We start from the raw sequence: 12,754 nt of genomic DNA, 5'->3' as shown, positions 1-12,754 counted from the left end.
AAGTCTGTTAGCCACGTAAATGTAAACAGATACTACTTGCAAGTTTTGCGAAGAGAACATTTACTCTGAACTCAGAAGTAATGGTCCAGTCTTATCCGGTCACATGAAAAATCAAATTGCCTGTTGCGCTATTCCGTATTCAGCTGACCGAGTTCCTCTCATTTATATACATTTTAATTGAGAAGGTTATTGCTTTTCTCGCTTTGATGATGAAGGGTTCTGACCCGTTACTGCAGGACTATTTTTCGACTAGCCAAAGGATGTGGGACCCGAAATTGCGCACAGGTTGGTAGCTCGGCTACCTAGCGAAGCAGTGAGCGCGGCCGATCAGAAATGTGACACGCTAGCTAGTGCGCGGCCTAGTGGCGTCGCGTCGAGACGCTGCTGTCGGAGACGCTCGTTGTCCGTGGAAACGACGCGAAAATGTGATCGCTTTGTGCTTCCTCTTGTGAATCAGCAAGCTGTCTAAATTAACAGAAGCGTCGTCCATTAACACTCGAAACCGGACACTGAAGCAACGTATTTTCATCTATTTAATCTGCGCCGGCGTAGATTTCTATCAGTATTAAGATTTCAAATTTGCACTATGTTTTAAGCCGAACTCGAAATTTACCTCGACATTTTTATAAAATATCTTACTTAAACATGGCAGTCAATAGTCCTGGTACATATCCTGTAAGCCCTAAAAGTCCAGTACCTAACAGTCCAGCTGCGTCAAAAAGCTCAAGTTATTTTAACTTTGCTCCGCCAAAGAGCCCTGGAGGACCAAAAAGTCCGAATCACCATTGTCCTAAAAGCCCCGGAGGCTTTAAAAGTTCCACTCATTTCAATTTTGGCCCTAAGAGCCCTGGTGCCCCTAAAAGCCCTACTAATGTTAACTGCGGTCCGAAAAGTCCCGGTGGTCCGAAGAGCCCTGTTAATTTCAACGTAGGGCCCAAAAGTCCTGGAGGTCTTAATAGTCCAAGACAACAAGTTGCATTTGGCCCCAAAAGTCCTGGTAGTTCAAAGAGTTCCGGTCATTTCACTTTCGGACCTAAGAGTCCCGTTGGGCCCAGAAGCCCAAGCGCAGCTCCTAGGAGTCCAAACGGTTACCACAGATCGTCTTCAATTGGGTCACGGAGCCCAAGTTGTAGGGCTGAGGGAAGTAGCGGTTCATTCTCGTCGAATTCAAACATTTCGAGCACTGGCACTCTTCAGAACTCTGTCGTGGGCAGTGCTCACGATGTAAGTTCAACCGATACCGCTTCCACATCGTCATCCTCTTGGACCAGATGTCGGAGATCTACTTCAGATTTGACAGATCTCATGGAGGAAGAATGCTCCACTACTGCAACCTCTTTGTCCCGACCGTGTTCGCCGCGGAGTAGGGCGGGTAGTATCAAGGGAGGCGGAGGACTGGCGTATCTCGCGTCGCGCCGTGGCAGCAGAGATTCGCAGGTGTCCCAAGCATCCGCCGAAGACGTTGGTCCACTTAACTTCAGTAGTAATCCTCGGGGACGCCAGAGGAGGAAATCAAACTTCCTCGAACTACCAGGTAACTTCTTCATGCACATAATTTTGCTGGGCCTTCTTTGTTCCCTTGAACCCACTGTGTAAGAAGTAATGTTTTTTTATCTGAAGCTTTCACGGCGACCAAGTGTAACAAATTCTTCTCGGGCTACCGGCCGTGTAAAGTGGTTTAATGGAGAAAACACCGACGTTTCGTAGACCACCTTACACGGCTGGTGGTCCGAGAAGATTTCATTATAATGTTTTTATTGATTATGAAGTATTAGCGTTGTATTGGAGGTTAACTCCCCGTTTTATTATAATCTTTACAACTTTTTGATATGTCTTGTGTTCTACGCTGTTTTTCTTTACATGTTTGTTATGTATAGGATGCGTCACATTTGTCCAGTGTACATAAGGTACATACCATTTCCTTTAACTCTTTATAACATAGTGGTAACTATATATACCACCTACTTTAACATTCAGCAGTTTTGCATTTTGTTTATCCACTTTTTCATAGTTCCCGAACACGTTTGTTCATTGTGTTAATTGAAATGAAAGTGGGAATTTTGCTTAATACGAAGAGTTTTACACCAATTCTCACTCAAAATTAATCCTGAAACATAAATTTCGTAGACAAGTAGATAGGAGCGATAACTCGGCACTGTGTTCGCATGACCAAGTCTTACTAGCTAAATTACAAATTATGATACAGCAACAAAACAGCAAAGCAAATATGAACAAAAATGTGTTGATGGCCTGTTTGTGTACAACATTTCACACGCCCAGCTCCATTGTTTTATTAGTTATCAAATCAGAAGTGTAAATATAGATTTCGCTCGGCAGCCATGTTATTTTACGTTCGAAAGGAAGTTAACTCAAGAAAAGGTCTACAGTAGGTGTCACTCAAAACACAGAATTAAAATAACAGTAAATTCAAAGTACAAATGTGGGGTTACCTCTACTGGCGTGATGTGCACACTAAGTTTTATGCAAATGCGGCCCTTGGTTCAATATGTAGGGGAGGGACAGACACGCAGATATGATATCGCAAGCCTTTATTTTCTTATAAATATGTAAAGTAAGTTACAAAGGAGTCTTGCTGCGAAGGATATGCAGATTCAGGTAGGTGTGGGTGATATTGCCAACACACAGAAGGTGACGTGGGTGGAGAAATGTAGAAATTGTGTGGGTGTTTACGTAGCATTGCTTTATTTTGACAAATGAAATGAAGATTAGTAACTGGGGCCCACCATTGCGTTACGGATTCGATTGAGCGCCAGAAACCCACGGATTGTAAAAGTTTCTTTCCAGTTATTCCGTTTTATCTGACATCAGATTTGTCGACTGATTAATATTAAAACTTCAGTTACATATCAGAGTTAATTACTTTTAATGTTGCCAGTTCTCATACACATTTCACAATCTGAAAACGGAATTGATGGGTCAGGACATGTATGTTTCTCCTCGCATTATACATAACGCACGGCCGTTTTGAATCCCGCACTGTACCAACGTGAAAATGTCTGATTACGTTAGTAGTTTACGCGCGTAGTTAATTTGTCACTATCTTGGATAAGTTGGACACGAAGGAAAATAAACAGAATCTAGGGGGACGACCCATTGCAGACAACGGGGTAAAACGTGCCAATGTTGGTCCCATATAAGTTAGGCAGCAAGTTAGTCCTTATTCGAAGCAGTAAAAGTCTAATATTTACATAATTTTGAATGAATAAGTATGACAGATACACAAATCTGTCAACGAAAATAATTGAGTAATATGTGAAATTGTTTACCTAGTATTTATAACTTGATTCCACGAAATTTCAGTAAATTATAAAAGAATGTTTGAGTGCGGTTCTAAATCCTGAAGGGTTTAAAGTACCACATATAGTCGATAGAGCAAAGTTTAAAGGATTACTGTAACAAACAGTGATTTAACTCATGCGCGGTTAGGCAGTAACACAGATCTTGTAAGCATTGCTTTACAAATTAAAGGAAAGTGATGTGGACATCTATAAAGTAATTCAAATTCCGCTACAAACACCAACCTCACACGTGAAATTTAATGTTTGGAAGTAAGAAGCTTAACGTAAGAGAACAATAATTGTTCAGTTACACAGTTATTTACAATACAAGGAAACCCCATAGCCAATACAGATTTCCTAGTATTGTTAAGCTAAGATTCCACGGTGGACTGGCCATGTAGCTAGAACGAGAAGACACTTGAATAGATAGAGACTTTTGTTGGAGAACGTCCACGTCCAAGATTAAATTATATGGAATGGCAACATTAAGATCGATCTTAGGTGCACAGCTTTTGGAGATGATATATATACATGACGCTGGCTCAGAACCGTATGCAATAGCGGACTTAGGTGTTATCAGTGTTAATCTTCTGGTTCTGCTACCACAATGTTAGTTGAATCGTTAAATAGCGAAGTCTGTGAGTTGAGAGCTATGCGAATGTGTGACGGTAGGATTGCCATTTCGAAGCTCGCTATTCATGCACCCTGTGAATTAGTCCCACATGAAGGTGCATTGAAGAGATTGATCCTAGTCCGTGGAGGGAAGATGAAGAAAATAATCTTCAGAGACGCTGTAGGACTTCTTGAATGGAGGATCAGCCAATGGAAAGGGCTTTTCCATTGAGGATAACACGAAGATAAAGCCTTGGGGCAGATGCTCGTTTTGAGGTTGCCTGATCCCACACACACACTTTAATGCGCGCGACCGTCAAGATCAGCGGAAATTGAGTTAAATATGCATTTAGTTATAAAGAAAAGCCCACAATCGAGTGGTTAGTACTCTTGTTTCATATACAAGAGGTCACGGGTTAAAAATTTGGCCTGGAGATCTGTTTATTTACACTGAAGTTTTCTTGGTTTTACTCTTTTACTTAAGACTGATACCGATATAGCAGATTCACCTTGAATTATACCACGATATCCTCTCCCCCCACTTCCTTCCAAACGCGACATTCACCTTTTGAATGTAAGCGTACTCAAAAGAGTACACTTTTACAGTCTTATTCCTGCTCGGCACTTCTAAACGGGCGTCAGATTTGTATTGTTCCTGTGGGATGTAGTTTGGGGTTTCGACAATCTTCCATTCAATGGGTGTGTTAAAACTGTATCAAAATTTTGATCACGGTTAAATTGTGCTAGGTTTGTGGAAGCTGTAAGAACTGTGAATTATTTTAGTGTGTGTAAATTGAAGGAAGTGGTATATTCCTATGAGTTTGTTTTAAGAAGACAGTAATTCATTTTGGATCGCGTCAGTGAAGTCGCTTGACAGCATCAAACCGCTATTGCACCCGAGTTACGTAAAACTCAGTGGTCCAAGTCTGCTAAATGTATTTAGCGTTCATGGTATGACCTAACGGGATTGAACATGGTTAATTTTCGTCTTCAGTATACACTGGTGAGTTGACAAGAGAAAGCTCTGAGAAATATGTAGGTAAATGTTACGAATATTTGTTTTATCGATATGAATTTTAATATGGCTACAGTTTCAACTGTCGTTTACTCGCCACTGGCATGTTTATTAAGGCTGTTGGCGAGCATAAAATATTTGTTTGAAGTATATTGCCGGGTAATGGACGAGTGGATTTTGTGACATGGTTGTTAGTTAAGTGACGTTGGGTGGACTGTATGGGGCATAGGTATTGCACATCTCCCGATAGTTATTTGGTCGTTTAAGAAATATCCGAATGTAAATTACTTCTCTGAAGTAATGTGAGGGAGGACAGTTTTGTCAGTGAATTTACAGGCTGTGTGCTGGACCCCTGGCCTTCGATGTCTAGCGTGGACAGTGATTTTTCTTTCCGCCACAAAATCCAGACCAGTTGTGACGCTGTACCAGCCTTATATCTAGTGGGTAGAGGGAGTTTGTGTGTGTGTGGGGGGTTACCTGAGTCTGGTAGCTGAATCATAAGTTAGTGCCCATAAAATTCTATAGCTCCTACATGCTATTTGATGTTTAGTGATGTTGCTATGTTGTTTGCCATCGATTCATCGAACAATAGTTCAGATCCATGCTTCAAATTTTAAACTTAAGAAATTTATTCTTGGCTCTGTCAGATACTTCTTACAAGACATATTGGGAATCCAGCAATGGTTCCGTCGCTTAAAGCCTCGTGTATTAAAACTGCACTACATATAGACGAACTTATCGTTAAAGGATGACGACCTTTGAAACAAACCCTGTCCCTTGCATCCGTCGGGTATTTCATCTCTTTTTATTACATCAACCTATGTAACCAACTCTGTGGAGTTCTAACTTAAATTTATATTTGAACGGTTTGTTTTAGTGTAATGAAGTAGCCATCATTTGCAATTTTATGACGAACAATTGCTTTCTCTTAACCGCATTACTCAAAGTTGCACTATTTAAACGTAATTCTATTAAAATGCAAGAACGTAATTCAGAAAATAGATGAGATTTCTTGATGTTTTTTCCATCTTATTCTTTAGAAAATAAACATAAATTAAATTGCGTTTTCATTTTTTTTATGAAGAATGACGTTTGTAAAGTCTAGAAAGCTGCCCGCATGCTAATTTTGTCACTCAAAAGTTTCTCTCTCTTATTTTGTTGCTTTTGTATCCTTAACCGTTCTTTTCGCTTGACAAAAGAGTCGCTTGCAGTAATGAAAACAGATTGCAGTAGCTGTCGGGTTATAAAATAAATATTAGCCATTTTAAGTTGTTTCTTTGCCCCTTAAAATTCATGAACAATGAAACCCTTTGCACGTGAATTATTACAGCCAACTTAAGAAAACAATTCATGATTTCCTGAAGATTTTTCTTATAGTGCAGTACAAGCTGTAGGTTTTGTTGCTTGTTTTCTGGTCAAAACGTTGAAGCCTGCTTATTAATCATTTAAAATCAAAGCTCGCCTAACAACCTTGCAGTTGAAATTTTAGGTTCATGTGTTCGTTCGCTTCGAGCTCAATAACGGATATACCAATTGACACCAAACTTGACATGCTCATGTCATGAAACCAGGAAGAGATCATACGAGGTTTAAAACTGAAAAAGAGTCCTGAGTTCGATTCCGACTGAGGACATTTCCCGTGGATCGGAAACTAAGCACGACAGAAGAATGGCGCCTAGACCAAAGTAGTCTGTTTCGAAGACGAGATTATAGAAACAGACGAGTCCTAACGAAATTTTATGAAGCTCTAAAACTGAACCCAAGAGAAAAGCGGTGCCAAGGCAAAATTTGTTCATTTCGGAGAGGAGATTACGGAAACTAAGGTCAGAAGCCCTGTAACTCTCTGGGGTTCCATTCTCGGTAAGGAATTTGGGTTCAGGGGATAGATTATTCCATAATACTCAACAACACGTGACCGTCGTAAAGACACACATGACATGTAAGAACCCATTAGCCCGTCGGTAGGCGTTGTGATTCCGTTATATGATGTCATATTTTGCACAAATGAGCCTATGAATGCCACAAGACTCTACGCTGACAAGACGCTGGAAAATAGACGCCAAGCGTCGTGACACCTACATGTGATTCATAATACCAGACGAAAAACACACGACGCTGGCAAAACGATGCAGAGCGTCGCGAAGCATATCGTCGAGACGCTGACTCATGATTACATTTGGAGGACCGATGATGACGAGTGTCGCGATGCTGACAGAATGACAAACGACGAAACAGTTCTGGAAGCGATATGGTACGATGCTGGCAAAATGACTAGCAGTGTTGAAACACAGATTGTCCGACGCTGACATTAGACACCACGCTTAGCTTAGAATATACTTGGGATGCAATCCGACATGACGCCGGAAAAGCGACTTACCTTGTCTTACCAGCTGGCAATGACGGCGGTACGGAGTTAAAATTCCATGATGGGGTGGCCCTCTGAGTTGTGTACTTTATATCGAATTTCAAGAAACATCATCAATTAGTGTTTGTGTCCGTAATTGGATCATGGAAAGTGAAGACAAGGCATATAAAGTTTATTAACACGGCTCCGAAGACTGCAATCCGTTCTGGCGAAATGTTAATTGGGGAATTGATCGTATTAACTTCATAACGTTGTACAGATTAGGTAAAACAAATAAAAAGCTTTGTTTTGCTTTCATCTATATGAAATGCCATAGAATTCCGAACACAATGGAGAATGGTACATTAACAAATTGCGTTCATCACTATACACGGGATATAATTTAGAGCGAATGTTTCAAACTTCGTGTATTTCATACTCACTGCCTTGATGTTTTATACAGCCGTTTACACGATATTCAAGAGAAAATTTATGTGCCCTAATCATTTTCAGAGCAGTTAACAGAGTTTTTCTGACTTATTTGCTTCATGTTCCAACAGCGAAATCTCCTAACTTCCACTCGAGGATCAGTGCGAGTGAAGGGCCATTTATTTAATCCTTATCCAGATAAATGAACGCTGTAAGTATCAGCGAAATGTTAGCGTTGGTTGTTAGTATTAAACATGTTAGTGGGGTGTGATGCAAGGACAGCATAACATTGAACAAGCTCGGAAAGTGGCGTCTACCTCAAAATTTTCCTCGGTAATTTTGTGCAGAGTTAGAAAACCCGGACGCGAACCGACTACCCTGAAAAATTGTCCATAGTTGTCCACAGTTCCTCTAGGAAAATTTCGTATTGGCGTCCGTCTCTACTCAACATTCATGCCAACGTACCACACCTTACTCGAGCGTACATAACATCGGAATTTGATACATCGTCTTAAAATAACCTAAAACGCAACAAGTATTATCACGAATATAGTTATAACAACTTTCACATTGTAATTACAGCTGTCTTCTCACTTGACTAAGACGAAATAACGTTGAGTAATCTTGAAAGCAAAACAATCTATCGCTTAGAGTGGTCTTATCAGGCGTCGCAAGATGAATTGGTATTGTACTGAGAGTTTCTACATTTAATTAAGACGCAGCTGCTATTCACACTTTGGGGGGGGGGGGAAACAAAACAAAAACGATAAGCCTGTCTGTAAAAGCCTTGTCCTGTTCCTACGTTTTGTTCTGAGCATACACTTTTTGTTGATCTGTTTTGTTCCAACTGAAAGGAAGGAATTATTAAGAATGATTATTCCAAAGAATTTTGTTTTTCATTTTCTCAGTTCTGAAAGAGCGACATTATTTTAGTAGATACGAGGTGTCGGGTTAGTTCAGTGAGTGTAGTGACTAGCTACGGGCTGGACGACCGGAGTTCGATCCCCGGCTGGAGCAGAGGAATTTTCCTCTAGCCTCTGCTTCCAGACCGACTCTGGGGCCCACCCAGCCTCCTATCCAATTGCTACCGGGGTCCTTTCCCGGGGGTAAAGACTACAGGGCGTATCATACCAGATGGCAGTCGTCGTCATGCATAAACTACTCAGGAATGGAATGTATTTGCTTGTATGTCATAACACTAGCAGAGTTTAGTGAAATGTTTAGAGATTTAAGAATAGGAAAGTAGCAATAAACGACGGATTAAACGTGAAACGTTCTAAAATATACCCCAGACTGTCAATCTAAACCTTTTAACTGTTGTAATATATGTTGACGCACATATTAAGTACCAAATTGATTTTAAACATCCATAAGAATTTCCAGTCTTGTTTAAAAGAAACGCAACACATATGCGCAGGGGGAATACTTTTTATATGAAATGTTTGCGACACGTATGTTTTTAATGGCTGTCACAGAGGGTTTGAGTCTAAGCAATTGACTCCACAGAGCAGAGTCCACCTTTAGTAGCTCAGATTGTCTAATTTACCGAATTTAAATATCATGTTAAAAAGTAGTCACATTTCCTTTCTTTTTACGTATGATTTATTGTTTTCACAGCGGTGAGTATGAAGATTTCTGTCTTCTGGATTATTGCGTCGTATAGTCTGGTAGATTTCCACCGTTTCGCCCTGATGATGGAGGCAATATGACCTCTGAAACGTTGGTGGAAATCTACCAGACCATACGGCGCAATAACCCAGAAGACAGAAATCTTCATACTCACCGCTGTGAAAACATCAAATCATATCTTCCTTTCTGTTGTTTGCAGTTCCTGACCATATCAGACCCAGGGTGTGCAGTTTGCCAGAGAAGCCGTACAACCCTCGTTGCGGGGATGACCTCTACAGGTTACGGACATTTAGCATCACGAACAAGGGCGGTGTTGTCAACTGTGGAGACAGCATCATAAATAGGCGGTCCAGGAGCAACACCAGCGTCAACTCCACCGCCAGCAGGTAAGAGTCAAGTCGCACAGACGTCAGAAACAGACCCCTGCCTCAAAGGTACACTGATATTCTCACAGAATTTAGTAGCCAACTACTATGACGTAATAAACTGTGAATAATGGTTCCTTCACTGATGTAAGTCTTGTACTTAGCACGGAGATTTAAGTAATAGGCCGTAAAATTGTGAATTATGGCATAAATAAGTTATATTTACTACGCGATTGGCGACTTTGAGGCATGGCGGTAAGTTGTACTTCTCGATTAGTCTGCTGTATGAGATATTTTAACTTAATTTGCAGAGTGGTTTATGATATGTTGTCTAATTTAGATTTAAACATAATAATGCCCTGGTGCTTGGGGTGACTGTTGAACTCCACCGCTTCGCGCAGCAGTCAGTGCGTGGCCGAGTTCAGAACTTCAATATTTCGGCACCGCAGAAATACCTCGCGATGTTCTGGCCATTATGCGAGTTGTAACTGTGGATTGATGCGTATTTAGTCGTGGGTTAGGAGACTCGACGCTGTCTCACGCCATTGGTAGCCTCCTCCACACTTTCTGCGCTGAGATACACTTGTCTTCAAGTGGAGTTTTTCATTTTAAATTTTCATCCACACTTTAATCGTAATTAAATGTTGCTAGGTATGAGTTCTAATAACAACAGCTACTGTTGTCTGTGCCAGGTCCCTGTAATCGATGGAGTCACTTTTATCTTCGCTTGCTCTCTCTTTCAATAATCCGTGCCAGGTTCGAATCTGACACCGTTCCTCCAATTTGTTTGTACAGCTGAAATGTCTCGTGACTGTCCAGTCTCCCAGATTTTTTGGATCGATCATTTGGGGCTGCGTAGGATTTACATCTACAGTAGTCGGAGTGAGCCTGTGGGGCAAGGGGGTCAGGGGATCGGGAGGGGTAGCAGGCAGAGAGGCATACATTGCCTAATATTTGTCAGCGGCAGTAGTTCGTAGCTCGTTGTCTCAGTTTCCATGTTGATAATATAATATATTTTGATTACACAGTACATAGTTTTATTTTAAATATAACTACAAGCTAGTTGTTTGTTTGTCATCAGTCTTTCGATTGGTTTCATGTGGTCCTCCATTTTCGTCTATCTTGCGCCAATTTATTCATTTCCACATAATTTTTGCAGCCCACATCCTCAAAAATCTGCGTCACATATTTCAATCTTTGTCTCGCCCTACAATTCCTCCCTTCAACTGTTCCTTCCATTACCAAATTAACCAATCCTGGGTGCCTCAGAATGTGTCCCACCATCTTACCTCTTCTTCTCGTAAGATTTTTCCATAGACTTCTTCCTTCGCCTATCCTGTCTAAGACCAGCTCATTTCGTACTTTACCAGTCCACTTAATTTTCAAGATCCTTCTATAGCACCACATTTCAAATGTTTCTACCCTTCTTCTTTCTGGCTTTCCCACTGACCATGTTTCGCTTTCGTATAGCGCTGTGCTCCAAACACGTAACTTCAGAAAAATCTTTTTTAATTCCAGGCCAATGTTTGACACAGTAGACTTCTCTTTTTGAAGAAGCTAGTAACATAGGCGAAACACACATCTTTGTATAGGGCAGGCAAGGAATTCGTACAGAATATGATAGGGAAATTCTTGGAAATCGTTCACTTCGAAGAACGAGACATTTGAGTGAATAATTCCCATGTAGATCTTGGCGACATTTGTTTGAGGTGGATGGATGTAGCTGAGGTATATAGCTGGAGATCCCCACACAAACTAAACAGGTATTCATACTCCTAAGTTGATGACCAAGAGTCTTTGATGTCTCAATAAGAAGTCTGAAGTGCAGATGCTCTCAGCAGATTAATGGATTTTGTGAAAAACGACAGGTGTATGAACTAAAAGACACAATAAACTCTTGCTGTGTTCATTCTGTTCCTCAACTTCGTTTCATTGCGAGGTGGTACTTTCTTCTCCAAAACATTCTTAAATTCATAAGCTGAGGGGGATTTTTTTTTTACCTTGAAGAAAACTTGGAAGGATAAGAAATTTTCTTTTGAAATGATTTGTTACAAAGTATAACAGTTTATCAAGCAAAATATATAAACCAGTAAAATAACATATAGAGAATTTTAACAAGTAAAACCTGCACGGAAAATATAGTATCACAAGGTGAAATAAGTATGTAAGATTTGAGGTTTTCTCGGCGGTGAGTCTGAAGATGGCTGTCTTCTGAGTTGTTGCGCTGTCTAGTCTGGTAGAAGTTTACCAACGTTTCAGAGGTCCTTGCTGCCTCCTTCATCAGGGCGATCACCTCCGATGATGGAGGCAGTTTTGGTATTACATGACGTGGTATTATAAATGACGTGAACACAGTCATAAAATTAAATTATCGAAGCTGTTCTTGTCACTGTTTTGATTCGTTTATTACGCTATAGTTCCGATAGAACCGATAGATCAAAGTAGAATTTGCTGGATACGATAACCAGACCTGCGCTGTGTTGAGATTCCAAGCAGAGACTAAGTTCCATGCGTTACGTCTTTCAGCTGCAGTAAATTGATTTCATTATATCACTCTAAAGGAATCCCGATTTAAATGTAAAGCGTTTTAAACTGTTTCCATTACCATACACCTTGATTTAAATTTTAAATTGCTTTATTCCCGACGTATCATATTTCACTATAATTTATTCTGAACTGAAGTGAACTTCATACTACAATTTTCTTTGAAACAAATTATGAACAAAAACGATACACCATCTCCATTATCAGTATCGCCAACCACCTGACAGACACGGCAGTAATTCTCACATTAACAAGATCTTTTACCATTCTTTTATTTTTCAACTCCGTATCAACTTCTGTTGGTACGTAGCATGGAATGGTGTGAGTAGTGACTAAATGGGAGTGATGTTGAACAAAGTTACCGCCGGTCATGGCATATTTAAGGCACCATTGTGAGATTTAATTGGAGCGACTGACGAAATCAAAGAAAATTCCAATTAGAATAGTCCGCCCCGAGCCGGGATTCAAACCGGATACTACCAGAATGATAGACTAGGTGGGTTATCGCGTGTCCTGT

At 40.5% G+C, this 12,754-nt stretch overlaps 1 protein-coding gene across 1 annotated transcript in view; it reads left to right on the top strand.

The window, feature by feature from the left end:
* Nucleotides 1-328: 328 nt before the first annotated feature.
* The window catches only part of LOC110830862 (uncharacterized), a 58,756-nt gene continuing 46,330 nt past the window's right edge, over nt 329-12,754 (top strand). Inside the window, exons 1-2 of the mRNA XM_022066210.2 lie at nt 329-1,534; nt 9,528-9,714. Coding sequence (XP_021921902.2) covers nt 646-1,534; nt 9,528-9,714 — 1,076 coding nt within the window. The 5' untranslated portion in view covers nt 329-645. The remainder of the gene's footprint in view (nt 1,535-9,527; nt 9,715-12,754) is intronic.

The sequence above is a fragment of the Zootermopsis nevadensis genome, unplaced genomic scaffold, assembly GCF_977971745.1.
Source record: "Zootermopsis nevadensis isolate Lab colony 2312 unplaced genomic scaffold, Znev_1.0 Znev_ptg000004l, whole genome shotgun sequence".
In the NCBI taxonomy this organism is placed as follows: Eukaryota; Metazoa; Arthropoda; class Insecta; order Blattodea; family Termopsidae; genus Zootermopsis; species Zootermopsis nevadensis.
The sequence above is the reverse complement of the archived record's forward strand: the minus strand, read 5'-3'. Positions and strand labels throughout refer to the sequence as shown.